The 17,158-nt window shown below is 33.0% G+C and overlaps 4 protein-coding genes and 1 pseudogene across 20 annotated transcripts; 4 read left to right on the top strand and 1 right to left on the bottom strand.

Moving 5' to 3' along the window:
• The first annotated feature begins 1,691 nt into the window (after window positions 1-1,691).
• LOC110809149 (amino acid transporter AVT1I-like) lies at window positions 1,692-3,908 on the top strand. 6 transcript variants are annotated; one of them, XM_088212576.1, is made up of 4 exons: window positions 1,697-1,848; window positions 1,949-2,159; window positions 2,339-2,946; window positions 3,118-3,908. In XM_088212576.1, exons 3-4 carry the CDS (start codon window positions 2,455-2,457, stop codon window positions 3,631-3,633), a joined length of 1,008 nt encoding a protein of 335 aa, XP_088068702.1. In that variant the 5' UTR covers window positions 1,697-1,848; window positions 1,949-2,159; window positions 2,339-2,454; the 3' UTR covers window positions 3,634-3,908. The 6 variants fall into 6 exon arrangements, with proteins under 6 accessions (XP_021890575.1, XP_088068698.1, XP_088068702.1 ...); XM_022034883.2 differs by lacking the exon at window positions 1,949-2,159 and having other exon boundaries at window positions 1,692-1,848; XM_088212572.1 differs by lacking the exon at window positions 1,949-2,159 and having other exon boundaries at window positions 1,696-1,848; window positions 2,414-2,946.
• A 1,144-nt stretch (window positions 3,909-5,052) lies between these two features.
• On the bottom strand, window positions 5,053-12,928 carry LOC110809139 (uncharacterized). Of its 11 annotated transcripts, none has more exons than XR_015816807.1 (6): window positions 12,622-12,928; window positions 9,218-9,392; window positions 8,687-9,106; window positions 7,816-7,948; window positions 7,579-7,700; window positions 5,053-5,480 (listed from the first exon to the last, which is right to left on the bottom strand). XR_015816807.1 is itself a non-coding variant. In XM_088212571.1 (5 exons), exons 1-4 carry the CDS (start codon window positions 9,558-9,560, stop codon window positions 7,827-7,829), a joined length of 762 nt encoding a protein of 253 aa, XP_088068697.1. In that variant the 5' UTR covers window positions 9,561-9,748; the 3' UTR covers window positions 7,443-7,695; window positions 7,816-7,826. The 11 variants fall into 11 exon arrangements, 2 of the variants coding, with proteins under 2 accessions (XP_088068697.1, XP_088068696.1); XR_015816808.1 differs by having other exon boundaries at window positions 9,218-9,379; XR_015816804.1 differs by lacking the exon at window positions 12,622-12,928 and adding an exon at window positions 9,771-9,897.
• On the top strand, window positions 5,066-7,456 carry LOC110809129 (amino acid transporter AVT1I pseudogene; annotated as a pseudogene). Its single transcript, XR_015816889.1, has 3 exons — window positions 5,066-5,085; window positions 5,711-6,319; window positions 6,860-7,456. The product of XR_015816889.1 is annotated as an amino acid transporter AVT1I pseudogene (transcript).
• On the top strand, window positions 9,956-12,332 carry OTP85 (Pentatricopeptide repeat (PPR) superfamily protein). Its single transcript, XM_022034865.2, has one exon. It carries the CDS (start codon window positions 10,090-10,092, stop codon window positions 11,857-11,859), a length of 1,770 nt encoding a protein of 589 aa, XP_021890557.1. The 5' UTR covers window positions 9,956-10,089; the 3' UTR covers window positions 11,860-12,332.
• Window positions 12,929-13,082: 154 nt separating the features above from the next.
• On the top strand, window positions 13,083-15,250 carry LOC110809140 (ribonuclease 1-like). The gene is made up of 4 exons (XM_022034867.2): window positions 13,083-13,485; window positions 13,569-13,724; window positions 14,656-14,854; window positions 14,927-15,250. Exons 1-4 carry the CDS (start codon window positions 13,387-13,389, stop codon window positions 15,148-15,150), a joined length of 678 nt encoding a protein of 225 aa, XP_021890559.2. The 5' UTR covers window positions 13,083-13,386; the 3' UTR covers window positions 15,151-15,250.
• Window positions 15,251-17,158: the final 1,908 nt, after the last annotated feature.

The raw sequence follows: 17,158 nt of genomic DNA, 5'->3' as shown, positions 1-17,158 counted from the left end.
TGACATATAGTTTTCAAATTTTCTTTCAAAAATAACTTCATAACCCAAATTTTCATCACTTTTTTCTAAAATTATTTTCAATTTTATCCTCTATTTAATTTTCTTCATTTTTATATTAAATAAGAATTAAAAAAATTATATTTATACACTAATTTTAATTACATTAAAATTAATTAATAAAGGGTATTACATTAACGATGTTAAATTCACTCTCGAATACTACTATTGTGTCATGTCACATGCTACATTACTTCAAAATATATATTAAAATTTGACATTATATTCATATCCAATTATACTCATCGACCAAACTAACCATGTTCGTTATATATTTTGCATACCCTGATAAAGACATCGGACTCAATACCTACATAACCTTTGATCATAATAATTCACAAACTGTTCCATTAATTCTTTCCCTTGTCTAAGAGAGTTAGAGCTACGTAAATCAACTTCTCTCTCTAACCCAATATTGTAAGTTAGATATATCATTTTACTTTTCTTGTTAGCATACGTTTAACTTGAGCGTCAAAAGATTATTATTTAAAAATATCGAGACATTTACTCATCATATACATATATAGGTTAATGAATGAATAATTATGTACCGTACCAAAAAATATTAATTAATTATGGTAAACCATAATTCATGATATTAATTAAGAGAGAAAAGAGTATGGTGTTTGTGATGGATATTCTTCTTGCCATTTTAGTAGCAAACTTCTACATATGCTATGGAAATATATCATGGGCAAATATAATATAATATTAACATATATTTCCAATTATATAGATTGTTAATTATAGAAAGGGAGGATAAATTTCATAAAATAGCAAATTCATTTATTGAAAACCTTAAAAAAATGAAGGAACCGAGTATGAGTTTAGGTGGGTATGCATGAAAGAATGCAAGAGGAAAATTAAGTAAGAAGAAAAAGAAATTGCTTTCGCTTGAGATTAATTGTGGCATGTCCAATGCCTTTGTTTTTACAGGTTTGTACGATAATATATATATATATATATACATATTTTACGATTTGATAATTAAGTAAAGTTTACACATCAATAATAATATAACTAATAATACGATAATTTCTTTAAAAAAATACATATAAAATACACAATTCGCTCAAATTTATAATAAATTAGTAATTACAAGATTTTTACGAAGAATTTACACTATAATAATAATATATAAGTTTTACACTTCAATTTACTTTGTTTGTAACATTTATATTCATGTATGTGTGAGCAGTAAGGGTTTATAAATTAAATCAATTTTCTAATAATGTATAAAACATTATAATTGAAACATCTAGAGTAATTTCTTTCAACAAGTACTATTTTTTTCTAAATAAGAAAAAGGAGAATAGACATTTCATTATTTACTTTTTTTGTTCTTGAATTTTCTTTCGATCCAAACGCGTTTAAAAAGAAAAAAAGAGAGCTATTCATCACCACAATTTTTGCTTTACTTATTATTATGATTTGTACAAACGAGTGAAATTTTTTAAGAGAACGTTAAGTAATTTATATAGATATGTATTTAGCATCATGTATTTTTTTAAAAAAAATTATATTGTTTCATGATTAGTATATGTTTATTGTCAAATTAATGAATATACACACTGTGTGTATGTAACTTTATGGCCCTACACATTATAAACTCACATTCTTCCCTCTATAAAAGTAGAGGGTTTTTGGCTTTGTGGGTGACAAAAAGTATGGGGTGTCTAAAGCCAAAAGCAGAAAGATTAGAGAGCCAAAACCAGCTCCCACAAAACCAAGAATTAGGCAAAGGCACTGGTGTCCTCAGAACTTGTTTCAATGGACTCAATGCCTTATCAGGTATGCCTCTTCCCTGGTTTATTCTACTAACTTAAAATGCTTAGATAAGTATATATATGCATGCTGCTTCAGTGTAGTTGATTTAAGAAATTTTTAGTAGTTTTCAGTAGCAAAAAATCATCATTACCATCATCATCATCATGTTGTCTACTTCAAGAAAGTTACAGGCTGGAAAATCAACCAGTTTGGATCTCCATGCCTTGCTGCTAGACAAGCTGACTTGCGAATATCTATGGAGTTTTGTTTCATGCTGTAAAATTCATAGTGACTATCCAAAATTCAGAGTCAATCTTTCAAATCTAGCAATACAGGTCACAATTTTGAAGCATTTGACAGTCTTTTTCCTATTTAGTTTAGTCCCTACCCAAGTGAACAACTATGCCCAAAATTTCTTTTTGAATTTGGCCCATTTCATGCAATGCATTTACTGATAATGGGTTCATCCATTCCTTCGTAATCTCATGACTAGTCGGTAAATATGATTCTTCAGGGGTGGGAATACTATCAATCCCATTTGCACTTTCTGAGGGAGGATGGTTGAGTTTGATACTTCTTTTTCTGGTAGCTATTCTCTGTTGGTATACTGGCCTACTTCTAAACCGTTGTATGGATGCAAATCCGGTTATCAAAACATATCCTGACATTGGTGGCCTTGCTTTCGGGAACAAAGGAAGAGCTATCGTGTCTATCGTCATGTATCTGGAATTGTATTTAGTTGCAGTGGAGTTTCTGATATTAGAAGGTGATAATCTAGATAAGCTGTTTCCAAACATGAGGATCACGGTTGGTGGGCTGAAAATTGGAGGAAAGCAAGCCTTTGTTTTGCTAGCTGCACTTATAGTCTTACCAACGACATGGTTAAGGAGCCTGGAATTGTTGGCTTATGTATCGGCTGGTGGTGTCTTGGCTTCTGTTATCGTTGTTGGTTGTGTTTTATGGGTTGGTGCTGTTGATGGTTTGGGATTCCATGAAAGAGGAAAGCTTCTGAATGTGAGAGGAATTCCTACTGCTATAAGTTTCTTTGTCTTTTGTTACTGTGGCCATACAGTTTTTCCTACATTATGCAACTCAATGAAAGACCGGAGCAAGTTCTCTAAGGTAAGGGCTAGACTACTTCTCTTTATTTTTTTAGATACAAGAACATATAATTTATAATTAAATGACATATACACATCAATTATAATACAAAAACACACGAAAACACAAAGTTTAACTCGAACATACGAACTATTATAAAAGGAAGTATTTACAAACTATAGCTAATTGCAGGTTTTACTTGTCTGCTTCATTACAAGCACCATCAACTACGTATCCATGGCAGTTCTAGGCTACCTGATGTTTGGAGAACATCTCCAGTCTCAAGTGACTTTAAATCTTCCCACAAGAAAAATAAGCACACAGATAGCAATTTACACCACTCTAATCAATCCCTTAACCAAGTATGCAGTTATAGTTACTCCTATTGCTACAGCTATTGAAGAAGCATTCCCTTATTTCCATAACAGGAGGTCTCTTAGTATCATCATGAGAACAGCAATTGTTATCAGCACTGTAATTTTGGCCTTGACAGTTCCGTTTTTTGGATACCTAATGGCGTTTACTGGTGCATTTTTGAGCGTCACTGGCTCACTCTTGTTGCCATGTATGTGCTATCTAAGCATCAATAAAGCTGCTCAAAGGTTCGGGTTAGAGTTAACAATAATTGTCGGGATTTTGGTGGTTGGCTCATTTGTTGGTGTGGTGGGTACATACTATTCTTTGAAACAAATTGTGAATCATCTGTAAGACACAAGATCGGATAAGAACTATTTAGAACAAAATAACTCGATTTCAAATGTAAAAGATTTGTGCTTAGTACAAAGATTTTTTTCTTTTTTAAAAAAAGTTACGAGTGCATATCTCGATTAGTTTAAATCCACGAGTCAAATAAGGTTCCAGAGTTCCATTTAAACAAATCGAACTTATATCATGTATTTATAACATGTATAGCAGATATTGGGATTTGTATTAGGGAAAGTATGGGATTCTTATGATGAAATTTATTTTATTTTCTCTGTTTATTTCTTTATAAAGTTCTTAAAAAAGTCTTGTTGACAGAAAGTGAGGAATGGTTTATGAAACCATGACTTTCTTCAATGAATTTTTTGATGATTTTACTATTTAGTACTCGATAAAGTTATCTTCTTTTTAATAGATATACCCATAAAAGTAACTCAATATAGTTTCTCAAATATGTATATTCAAATATATACACTAATATTGCAAGAATAACCACAATAATATGTCCTTCTAGATATATTATAAACTTTTTTTTTTCCACTTAATTAAATATACAAATATATTTTTAATTTTTATTTAATTTAATATATAAACCAATGATGTTAAATTTACTCTCAAATAACACTATTGTGTCGTGTGTAAAAATATATATTAAAAATTGACTTACATCTTTTTAATTAAAATTAATGATCAAATTAGCGTCGTTCTTTATGATAAAGTCATTTGACCTAATACCCATATGTACTTCGAACATAATGCACAAGCTATTTTTTTCATTCTTTCTTTTGTCGAAATAAATCAATTTCTTTCATTCTTTCCTTTGTAAATTTGATATATCGCTTTACTCTTTCTATTAGCATATTTTTTGGTCAATTACTCGAGTGTTAAGAAATTATTATTTAAAAATATCACGATAACTCATTATATGTATATATATTTGTAGGTTAATGAATAAATATTTATGTACTATAACAAAAAATAATAATAATAATTACTTATCTAAACCATAATTGATAATATTAATTAGTAGAGAAAAGAGTATGGTGTTTGTAAAGTTGGTAAATCAATAATATTCTCCTTGCCATTTTGGTAGCAAACTTCTGCATATGGTGTTTGTAACTAGTGTCCTACGGACTTGTTTCAATGGACTCGATACCTTATCAGTTATCTCTCTTCCTTGCTTTATTCTACTACAACATAAAGAATTGGAGTGTCGATAGCAAGTTTCTTCGTGTGCTGCTTCAGTTTAGATGATTTAAGAAGTTATCAGTACTTTTCCAGTAGCAAAAATCATCATCATCATCACCTTGTTGGCTACTTCTCGAAAAGTTACAGGACATATCCCTGTCCTTTCTATCAATAAACAGTAACTGGCTGGAAATTCAACCAGTTTAGAGCTCCATGCCATGCTGCTAGACAAGCTGATTTAAGAATATCCATGGAGTTGGATTTCATGCTGTAAAATTCTTAGTGACTAACCAGAATTCAGAGTCAGATACATGCTCCTTGTTAATCTCATGAAATACAAATGGATTGATTGCAGATTTAGAAACAATACAAAAAGCTCCGCAAAGTTTCAGTTCTTTCAGTTAGTTGCTTCACATTCCATGCTCTCACCAAACGTACTGAGAATTTGCCAGTTATGAGGGAAGCCCATCTATGAAAGTAGAGCCACATCATTCCTTGTCATTCAGGTTAAGGCACTTTGCTTCTGTCATCACTCCATATTTCAAGATATACTGTTCACGCGCTTCTCAATGGTTCTTTTCGAGCTTTTGGTTCATTATTGGAAGGGATGAAATTTTTGGTGAGCTTGTGGATGATGAACTGGTTCTTTTTGCAGCAAACAGGATCTGCAGAGTTACACATATATAAAACTGCTATCTAAATCTTTCAAATCTCTTAGCATCGGTCATAATTTAGAAGCATTTTACTGTGTTTTTCATATTTAGTCCCTATCCAATTGACCAACTATGACCAAAAGTTTTCTTTTCCAATTTGGCCTATTTCATGCAAAGCATACAAGATCTTTACTGATAATGGGTTCATCTCATGACTACTATGTAATCTCATGACTAATCAGTGAATATGATTCTTCAGGGGTGGGAATAATATCAATTCCATTTGCACTTTCTCAGGGAGGATGGTTGAGTTTGATACTTCTTTTTCTGTTAGTATACTAGCTACTTCTAAAGCATTGTATGGATGCAAATCCATTTATCAAAACATATCCTGACATTGGTGGCCTTGCTTTCGGGAACAAAGGAAGAGCTATTGTGTCTATTTTCATGTATCTGGAACTGTATTTAGTTGCAGTTGAGTTTCTGATATTAGAAGGTGACAATCTAGATAAGCTGTTTCCAAACACGAGATTCCCAGTTGCTGGGCTGAAAATTGGAGGAAAGCAAGCCTTTGTTTTGCTAACTGCACTTATAATCTGGCCAACAACATGGTTCAGGAGCCTGGGACTGTTGGCTTATGCATCGGCCGGTGGTGTCTTGGTTTGCATTATCGTTGTTAGTTGTGCTTTTGGGTTGGCGCTGTTGATGGTTTGGGATCCCATGAAAGAGGAAAGCTTCTGAATGTGATAGGAATTCCTACTGCTATAAGTTTGTTTGCCTTTTACTACCATGGCCATGCAGTTTTCCCTACATTATGCAACTCAATGGAAGACCAGACCCAATTCTCTAAGGTAAGGGATAGACTACTTCTCTTTTTTTTTTTTTCTTTTGGCATAAGCATAGACAGTTCATGATTAGGTGATACATACATACCAATTATCGTACAAGAATACAGGGAAATACAGATTTAACTCGAATCCACAAACTTTTATAGAATGAGGTATACATAAACTATTTAGCCAATGGGTGATTTAAAAAGAGAGGATTGAAGGGTGAGATGTCTAAAGTTAGGAATAGATGGATACATGTTTTTTATTCTTTAATTTCGAGTCATGGCATTTATAAGTTAGTTGGACAATTTTAGAAATGTTCTTGATACACTAACAGAGCTGAAAATATCTTGCAAATGGGTGACACCCCTTGGTGCTGTTGATTTAATATACTGCATTCTTTTTATCTCAAAAACAAAAATATATAAACTATTCAGCCGATGACTTATCATTCCCATTTTTTCATCATTTTATTATTGAAAATTTGCTCTCGTTTTTCCTTTGCATATTTGCTTTTTTTCAAGTGATTGTCATTCTTCAACTTGTTGCTGCTAATTGCAGGTTTTACTCGTCTGCTTCATTACAAGCACCATCAACTATGGATCCATGGCAGTTCTAGGCTACCTGATGTATGGAGAATATCTCAAGTCTCAAATGACTTTAAATCTTCCTATAAGAAAAATAAGCACACAGATAGCAATTTACACCACCTAATCAGTCCCTTAACCAAGTATGCAGTTATAATTACTCCTATCACTACAGCTATTGAGGAAGCATTCCCTAGGTTCCGTAACAGCCGGTCTCTTAATATCATCATGAGAAAAGCAATTGTTACCAGCACTTTAATTGTGGCCTTGACAAATCTGTTTTTCGGGAACGTAATGGTGTTTACTGGTGCATTTTTGTGTGTCACTGGCTCATTCTTGTTGCCATGTCTGTGCTATCTACACATCAATAAAGCTGCTCAAAGGTTTGGGTTAGAATTAATGATGATTGTAGGGATTTTGATGGTTGGCTCATTGTGGGTGTGGTAGGCACATATTCTTCTTTGAAACAAATTGTGAATCATCTGTAGGACACAAGATGGGCAAAGAACTATTTATAACAAAATAACTTGGTAGTCTCGGTTAGTGTAAGCGCCAGATTGAATAAAGTTGCAAAATTTAAATCGAAGTCAAATTTCATGACAGTAACAAATAAAGTTCCAAACTTTACAAGGAGAAGAATTTAACAAAAATTTACCATCGAAACCTTTTAAAAGGTGTCAAAAGCGGATTTACCTGAATTCGCTAACTTCTTCTATTCAGCTCGAATTCAGGAATCAAGACACAAAAGAAGGGACCTTTAACCAATATCAGTTGAGCATTCACAGCCTCAGAAATCTACATTGCATTCTCCTGCACTGGGATCATACAAGACTTCAATTGCCACAACCATTCTTTCGCTAGGAATTTACTTGAAAAATACATGACGGAGTTAACTTATGTTTGATTTACTAAAAGAGAAAGAATTCGTACCAATATCACTGCTATACAGAATTCCAACATCGTTGCAAATGAAATGCATCACCCATCCGGGCTACACGTCTTATGTGACTTAAGCGTACTCTTCCTTTCACATGCATCATCCTGTTCTCGTCTTCCAAATCCACTGCCATCTCAAAGAAATCAAGGACAATAATCAGAACATTCACAATCATATAATTTCTATTCCAAGATTTACAAAAAAAAAAAAGATATTGCAGATGTAAAAAAACACCAAGAAGGCATTAATTAATTCTAGTCATTATTCTTGTTGTAAACCCGGCATCTATTTCTCTGTACACTGAATATATGAATTTTCGGACATATTGAATCAGAAGGTATAATTCTCCAGCACCTCCAATTTGTATGAAATATATGAGCACTTATTAGTTGGTAAAATACGAATGAGGAACTAGATATTCTTTTGATAGAGGATATCTTGAGGATATGGGTGTTTATTCTAAAAATATTTGTATATCATCCATGCAATGTGATGAAAATAGAACACCGTAGTTCTTTCGATACCAGAGTGCAGCTAAAGAATAAGTAACTGTATCTATCTTTGCAAACCATGCTACATCTTGAGGAACAAAACATGTTTCATTCATAAACCTCTGCAGAAGGCAGAAGAAAGGATTTAAACAAGCTAAACAAAAGGCCGACCAATCTGCTTGGTTTACCCTATTGATGAAATCATATATAGCAATCGGCAAACATTCCATACAAGCCCACAATGTCTGAAACAGATATGCAAAAGTTTCACTACATGCCTTGAATTCCTAAGAATTCCAGCATAGAATCACTGGAATGCACAAATATTAAGCACGGAACACACCATTCCCCTAACTATGAATTACTTGCTTACCTTCACATACATATCGATCCAAATTGCTTTCGACATGCTCTCCATTCCTTTCTTGCAAATCCATAGTATTCTCAGTTGAGTTTAATGGAGAATGAGCTTGATTCCGAACTTCTGTTAAGTTGGTTAATCCTTTTATCAAGTTGCCATTTGGACATCCTCCAGTCTCCACTTGAGATAACGATAACACATGAATTTTGGACCGAGCTTGATGCCGAATTTGAGTAAGTCGGCTTTTTCTTTGTTCTCTTTGCACACCTTTGCATTCCCTTAACGTCCTTGGTACCGGTAAACAATTCTTAATCCGAGCTTGATGCCTAATTTGACTTAATCGAAGCCGTTTTGTTTTGTCAATGGAGCCATCTTTTTCACTTGGTCTATAAGCAACTACTCCCACTGAATCAAGCTTATAGAGATTCTCATCTGAAAATATGAAAATAAAATACCAGCAAACGAGTAATTTTAAGTGCCTGTAGCTATATAAACAAGTTATAAAATTTCAAAGAAAAAAACTGTAATTATAGTCATAGCTACCACTTTCCGAAGCTATTACTTCCGATTCTGACATTAATTCTGCAGAGCGTGCAAGAATCATCAAATGAGTATTATCTCTCTCATGTGCCTTTTCTACCTTGTCCAGTCTAGCTAATTGCACATCTTCTACCAGACACAATCTCTCTTCCTCCATTTTATCTCCTGAAAATTTCTACTGCGAGATTTCATTAGAGTCTCAGTGTTCCAAATATTAAGTTTGAGAAAAAGAATAGTATATACATATATAGATAATCAGAAAATGAGATTCACATCAAATTTGCATACGGTAAAGAATGACGAAATATATGGCTGTCCGCAGTATATACATATAAGCAATGTCCATGGCTAAAACCAGAAATATCCGCTGAAAGGTAAAATAAAAAACAGAGTCCCACCAACATGCCAGAGCGAATATATGTATATCTATATATATATATATATGTGTGAGAGAAATATATAGGTATATATGTTAGATAATGAAACAACGCAAATATATAAATGCACATAAAGAAATGAAAGGAGGAAGATAATCAATATAAGAGTTTGAGCATACCAGAAAGGTACATTCCCAGAGAGTATAAATGAACGAAGAGACAAGATGACGACGAAAATATCTGCAAAACCCTAATAACGTTGTTTCCGAGGACTTCAAAACCCAACCAGTTTTGTTTTGTTTTGTTTCTTTCCACTTTCAAACCAGCTTATGTATAAATATACTACAGTGTGAGTACTCATACGCAATATATGCCACGTCAGCATTCCGTCGAATAGTTGGACACTCCACGTGTCAGAAAAAATTATTGGTCTTCCAGTAAACACCTTTTTATCCCTCTCTTCCCTCCACGACCTCACGATTCAATTGAGCGACGACAATGGCGACACCGGCGACAGCGGCGGCACCCCCATGTCCATCACCAAACCCACTTTCTCTGCTACCCAGGTGCTCCACTCTTCGAGAGCTGAAGCAAATACAAGCTTTCACCATTAAAACCCATCTCCAGAATGACCCTTCTGTCCTCACCAAGCTCATTAATTTCTGTACCGAGAATCCGTCTTCCTCATCTATGGCGCATGCCCACCAACTGTTCGATGACATTCCTGAACCAGATATAGTCATGTTTAACTCCATGGCTCGGGGGTATTCTCGTTCCAACACGCCGCTTCAAGCTATTTCCCTCTTTGTTGATGTCTTATGCTGTGGTCTCCTCCCGGATGATTACACGTTTCCTTCCCTTATCAAGGCTTGTTCGGGTGCTAAGGCATTGGAAGAAGGCAAGCAATTACATTGCTTTGCTGTCAAAGTAGGGCTAAATGACAATATATATGTCCGTCCTACGTTAGTGAATATGTATACTGAATGCAAGGATGTGGATGCAGCTCGGTTGGTTTTTGATAAGATTGTAGAGCCCTGTGTCGTGTCTTATAACGCAATAATCACGGCTAATGCTAAAATCAGTAGACCCAATGAAGCTTTGTCATTGTTCCGGGAGTTGCAGGGGAGAAATCTGAAGCCTACAGATGTTACTTTGCTCAGTGTTCTGTCTTGCTGTGCTCTGTTAGGAGCACTGGATTTAGGGAAGTGGATACATGAATATGTGAAGAAGTATGGGTTTCATAAATATGTGAAAGTGAATACTGCACTTGTAGATATGTATGCTAAGTGTGGGAGCTTGAAGGATGCAGTTTCTATCTTTGAAAACATGGCTGTAAAAGATACACAAGCATGGTCAGCTATGATCATGGCTTACGCAACTCATGGACAAGGTCATCAAGCCATGTCATTGTTCGAAGAAATGAGAAGGGCACAAGTGAAACCTGATAATATCACATTTCTGGGACTTTTATATGCTTGTAGCCACACTGGACTTGTGGAGGAGGGTTTCAAGTATTTCTCTTACATGAGCGAGGAGCACAGAATTATCCCCGGTATCAAGCATTATGGGTGTATGGTGGATTTACTAGGTAGAGCTGGATATTTGGATAGGGCTTATAAGTTCATAGATGAATTGCCAATTGAGCCTACTCCAATACTATGGCGAACATTGTTATCTTCTTGTAGTAGTCATGGAAATATAGAGTTGGGAAAGAAGGTTATTGGGCGAATTTTTGAACTTGATGATTCTCATGGTGGAGATTATGTGATCTTATCAAACTTATTAGCCAGAGCAGGGAAGTGGGAAGATGTAGATTATCTCCGAAAAATGATGAAAGACAGAGGAGTGGTAAAGATTCCTGGGTGTAGTTCCATTGAGGTGAACAATGTAGTTCACGAATTCTTCTCAGGGGATGGTGTGAATTCTGTTTCTACAGATTTGCATCGGGCACTCGATGAGTTAGTGAAGGAACTAAAGATTGCAGGGTATGTACCAGATACTTCCCTTGTTGTTCATCCAGACATGGAAGATGACGACAAGGAAATTACACTTAGATATCACAGTGAGAAACTAGCCATTGCATTTGGACTCCTGAATACTACTCCTGGGACAACAATTCGGGTAGTGAAGAACTTAAGAGTTTGTGGGGATTGCCATTCTGCTGCTAAACTTATATCTTTGATCTTCGATAGGGAAATAATTCTTAGAGATGTTCAGCGGTTCCATCATTTTAAAGATGGGAAGTGCTCTTGTGGGGATTTCTGGTAATACGATTTGTTTAACCAGAGTTATGTAGTTCAAGTACTTATCAACATACAAAGTTTCTTGGCTGGTCTTGTGAAAATTTTCCGGTGAAATCAAGAGCCTTGAAGATTGACTATTCGACTCTTATGTGAAGACCAGGAAGAAAGACAAGATCAATGCCATTTTCATCTTATCTTGACCTGCTTGTTGATCATTATTGGCAAATTTCATGTTCTGGCGGGTTTCTGAGATCAAGCAGGTATAATTGGACAGGTGAGATACTGATTTTTTGGCAGAAACTCAAACCTGATCAAGTTTGTTTGGATTTTATCAAGTTTGAACTCAAACCTGAATTCTAGCATGGAAAAAGATTCATTTATCTACCCGAGACAAATTGAAGCATAAAAGTATTGTATCAAAATATAATGTACACATTAAATAAATTTGTGAAAAATTAAGTTAAAGTAAATAGTATATTAAATGAATTTTTACGTTGAGTTTATGAAGCTCAAATTGTATATAGTTTAAACTTACTGAAGTTCAAGCTTGAATTCAAGCTCTCTTTAAATGAACTAAATTCAATGTTTAGAATGGTTGTTAATTGATACGTAGTCTATTAAATATTAAACCGTTGTTAAAACCCTAAATTTACTATGTTCCTAAGTTGTTATGTTGAGATTTGATTCAGTAATTTACTTGTGTAAGAAAAATACTGATTTTGCACTGAGTCAACTCATTAAGTTAACTCAAACATAAAACTCACTAAGTCAAACTCGGGGATTCTACCTTGTTTTGACTCTGCTTGGATCTGGATAGGAATGGCGACAGAGGTACCAGAACCCAGCTATTCAATTTAACAGAGCTTTTTAAAAATCAAATGTAAATACTGCTCAATTTTGACTCAATTTGTTGTCTCTCAAGCAGTCAGTAGCTTTGAATTTTGGTTCCTCCGCAGTGTGTACGCACACTAACCCAACTCCATTTGAAGAACTCTCGCCAATCAGATACGCTCTCGAGTTCCCACCCACCAAACTTTAGTTTCCTATATTCACACCCTTCCACATGCTTTGCCTTCACACTCTTTACATTGTTTTTACGTTATATATGATCTTTAAAATCAGGAAGGTATTTATTATTATGATTATATATATATATTATTATATGATGTGTTGGGTGTAAGAGGTGGATAGGGGAAGAAACTAAAGCAAGGAATATAAGCAAAAGATGCCTGAAACGATTCCTTTTCTGGGTATTTATGTATTTCCCTGAAAAGTTAAAAATGCAGTGAAAATCAAAATGGGTACGACATAAAATTCAACCAATCATGGAGATAAGTGAACGTTACAGTGTCCGGACATTAACTAAATTCGTAAAGATATCTACACACTTTATGAGCATATCCCGGTTCCCGATTCTCTGTGTATATGTATATATAACTTTCCATTTTCGTCTATAAATACATCTTCATCTTCACCATTTCATTTTCCCATCTGTTAAATATCAACCTAAAACTAAACTCAACAGACCCATTCGCGGAGAGGGTTTAAGAAGATGAAGTACTCTTATTCTGCAATGATCTTGATCTCAATCTTGATAACACAGTGGGTGTGTGAAGCTCGGGATTTCGATTTCTTCTACTTTGTTCAGCAAGTAAGTAATCATCCTCTACACTTGAAAACTATGTATATATGTGTGTGTATGTATAGATGCATGATGAGAAGCCATGAATGCAGTGGCCAGGATCATACTGCGACACAAAGAAAAGTTGCTGCTACCCAACAATCGGGAAGCCTGATTCAGATTTTGGGATTCATGGACTCTGGCCTAATTACAAGGATGGTTCATACCCATCTAACTGCGATCCTGATAGTCCTTTCAACCCATCTGAGGTTCCAATCTTTACAATCCCTTCCTTACATATACATATACATATACATATCTTTTTATTTGGTAAAAATGGAAAGAAAGAAAAGGAAATATTGGGTATTTGCTTTAAACTAAAGAGATTTCGTTTGAGCAAATTCATCATCTCTTTCCTTGTCAGTATCATAGAATGTTACCATCTACTGTTTTTTGCTTTGGAATTGTCATGTGTGTGTGTGTATGTATATATATATATATATATATATATATATGTATATTACACTCCAGAAAATTTTACGCCGGCCACAAGGCTGTATAATAGGACCCGATGCATTTAACGTTAATTATATATAATAAGTACTTATAATTAATATAATAATCTTTTCTCAGTGATTATAGCCACCAGATAAATAGAGCTCTTTTTAACCTTTTCGTTTTCTTCAATTCATTTATTAATATTTTATTATATATTTATTATTACCATTATTGAATTCTTTGGTCAACCATGAAATAAAACTATATCTACATAATTTTCTATTATTAATTAAAAAAAAATTGATATTGTATTTTTTTTTTTTTACATATTTTGAGGTGTATATACTGTATCATTTGTCACCTTTATTTTTTTTTTTACTACCATTTACTATTATTTTTAATTATTATTTATTATTAAAAATAAAAAATTAAATTTAAATAATTAAACATGATTAAACTCTTTATCTTATTAACAAATTAAATTAAATGTAACTTATGAATATCACAATTTAGATTTAATTATGATTCATAAATTATACTTGATTATAACTTGTGTATTTGAAATTTTATAAGTTTCATTAATGTTTATATATACCCACTTGAAATTTTCTATTAATTTCTCTTTCTTCTTCTTCTATTATCCATATACATGCAACGTTGCTGTGTGTACGTAATGGTGTGTGTGTGTGTATATATATGTAGATATCAGATCTTTCGGGCAGGATGAGGAAGAGCTGGCCATCACTGGCATGCCCAAGTAGCAATGGCTTAGGGTTTTGGACGCACGAGTGGGAAAAACATGGAACCTGCTCTGAATCTGTTCTTGACCAACGTGCTTACTTCCAAGCAGCTCTTGATTTGAAGAAACAAGCTGATCTCCTCAAATTTCTTACAGATGCCGGTAAAAGTATATATAATAATATTCATCATGTATCATATAATTTTTAATTAAAAATATGTTTAATTACTGCAGATATACACCCAAATGACGAATTTTACAGCTTAGAAAGTATCAAGAAAGCCATAGAAGAAGGAAGTGGATACAGTGCATGGATAGAATGCAACAAAGATGAATCTGGGAACAGTCAACTTTATCAGGTTTACATGTGCGTTGACTCCTCGGGCTCTGAGTTCATCCAATGCCCTATTTTTCCCCATGGCAAATGTGACTCTCAAATTCAGTTCCCTTCCTTTTGATTTTCCTTTGATTCATGATATTTTTCTACTTATATGTTATCAGAAGTATGTATGCTTATTTTTGCATATTATATATAAGAAATCATTTAATCGTGTTCAATCAATTCAAACTTTTATTAAGTATATACGATAACAATATAGTAATAGTCTGGTAGTTAAGATTTTTGTATTTCAATTGAATGTTACGAATTTAAATATCGTTAAAAATATAAATTTTTTTAATTTTATAGGTGTATTATGAGTTAACAGTGATCAATTTATAATAACTGATTTAATAAAATTAATAACTTATCCTATTAATATTTTAATAGGGTTGCGATGACCAAATATTAGTATATTAGTGAAGTTGCTATAACGAAATTGAATTAACTCTCGACGACGAATTTATTGTATTTTCTAATAAAAAGTACATTATATGAGACTGTAGTAATCAAGTTGAATTAAATTTCAATTGATTAACTTTTAACCTATAATAATTATTTCAACTAAAGAAATTTATATTCAATTACGTGAATGTTTGTTATTTTAATTTTTTTTTTAAATTTTACAAATACTTTTTATTAGACATTACATTTAAAGCTATCATAGCTATAATAATTTATTCCTAAATAATTTCACGCATTAATTGGAACAATATTAAATATTTAGCTATCTTAGACTTCCATACATATATATATATATATATATATATATATATAAACCATGTGAAGCACGAGCAACCTCGAAAAACATTAAATAAACGAAATAAGATAAGAAAGTCAACCTTCCCATACACGTAGAAATGAAAATTTATGATTTTTAAATTTAAAATATTAGTATAATTTATTTAATAATACAATAACTGTAAAGACTCGAAATTTAAAAAAAAAAATTATAAATTAAATACAGAAGTGAAACAATAGAGTTTAGAGTTTATATTTTTTACATAATAATTTAGAATGCTCAATAAAGTTACAAAAACGAACCTTTTAAAATAAATAAATAAAATCAAAGAAATAAATAAAATGTAATATGCTAAGTATTGTAGGATGATCTTCACTAATTTTGGTGAATTATTCATAATTCTTTTTTTTATCGGGATCTGGGTTTTGTTTATCTTGATATGAAATAGTTAATGAAATTGTGATGTACGCTACTTCAGTAAAAATATCACACTACTCATCGATACAGAAATTGAAGGTTGGTAAAAATTATAAAAATAATCAATAGAGCTCTTGATTTGAGTAAATTTATTTATCATAAAGAAAATCATTTATTGTATATATTTACCATTTGCTAGATTTCCAAAATTGACTTATAGAGATAAGAATTCAAATAACATTACAATATTATATTCAAGTGAGCAACAATAATAATTTTCTCTCTTTATTTGCCTAATGATAACCTTGAGATCCATAGAGATGTCTTACTATGCGTGAACCATTATCTAACATTGTCAACTAACCAATCGTCCTCATACTCCATTCGGTGTGAGCACCAAAAATATTATTTATCAATATTTCGTCTGGTATAAGGGTAAAACGGGTCGTCCTTATACCCCGTCCGGTATGAGTGCCAAAAATATCAATCATCGATACCCCGTTCGGTATGATGAGATATTCACGGTATGGTTCCCTATGTACTCGGTCCGTCCACTATCTCCTATGATATTCAGTAAGACTACCATTTAGTCATTCACTTAACCAGTCAATTTTTCATTTATATTTAATTTTTAGTTTCACAATTTAACCGTAAATCAACGTAAGACAAACAATACATGCATCAAGGAAACACAACTGAATCATTTTACCAATTCTAATATGTTATCATGCATTTAAAGCTGTAAAATCAAGTCATTGATTAAACAAGACAAATAATAATAAATAACTGGTTCTGACTCTATTAGTAACATTTAATTAATTATCGAAATTTTTTAAATTACGTAAAATACCGTATTATTGATAATTAAATTTTAATTCTATAACAGGGAATAAAGTGAGGGATTTTTATTCGAATCGGTATCCGAAAC

The sequence above is a fragment of the Carica papaya genome, chromosome 2 (assembly GCF_054855325.1).
Source record: "Carica papaya isolate Zhongbai chromosome 2, ASM5485532v1, whole genome shotgun sequence".
NCBI lineage: Eukaryota > Viridiplantae > Streptophyta > Magnoliopsida > Brassicales > Caricaceae > Carica > Carica papaya.
Note: the sequence above shows the minus strand (reverse complement) of the source record. Positions and strands in the feature narration are given on the sequence as shown.

Coding starts and splice junctions, on each gene's coding strand:
- LOC110809140 (XM_022034867.2), top strand. CDS start 13,387: ATGAAGTACTCTTATTCTGCAATGATCTTGATCTCAATCTTGATAACA. Junction 13,486..13,568: donor TCTTCTACTTTGTTCAGCAA/GTAAGTAATCAT, acceptor CCATGAATGCAG/TGGCCAGGATCATACTGCGA. Junction 14,855..14,926: donor CAAATTTCTTACAGATGCCG/GTAAAAGTATAT, acceptor TAATTACTGCAG/ATATACACCCAAATGACGAA.
- OTP85 (XM_022034865.2), top strand. CDS start 10,090: ATGGCGACACCGGCGACAGCGGCGGCACCCCCATGTCCATCACCAAAC.
- LOC110809139 (XM_088212571.1), bottom strand. CDS start 9,560: ATGGACATTGCTTATATGTATATACTGCGGACAGCCATATATTTCGTC. Junction 9,107..9,217: donor AGTAATAGCTTCGGAAAGTG/GTAGCTATGACT, acceptor TCATATTTTCAG/ATGAGAATCTCTATAAGCTT. Junction 7,949..8,686: donor GGATCGATATGTATGTGAAG/GTAAGCAAGTAA, acceptor TTGAGATGGCAG/TGGATTTGGAAGACGAGAAC.
- LOC110809149 (XM_022034883.2), top strand. CDS start 1,725: ATGGGGTGTCTAAAGCCAAAAGCAGAAAGATTAGAGAGCCAAAACCAG. Junction 1,849..2,338: donor TGGACTCAATGCCTTATCAG/GTATGCCTCTTC, acceptor ATGATTCTTCAG/GGGTGGGAATACTATCAATC. Junction 2,947..3,117: donor ACCGGAGCAAGTTCTCTAAG/GTAAGGGCTAGA, acceptor AGCTAATTGCAG/GTTTTACTTGTCTGCTTCAT.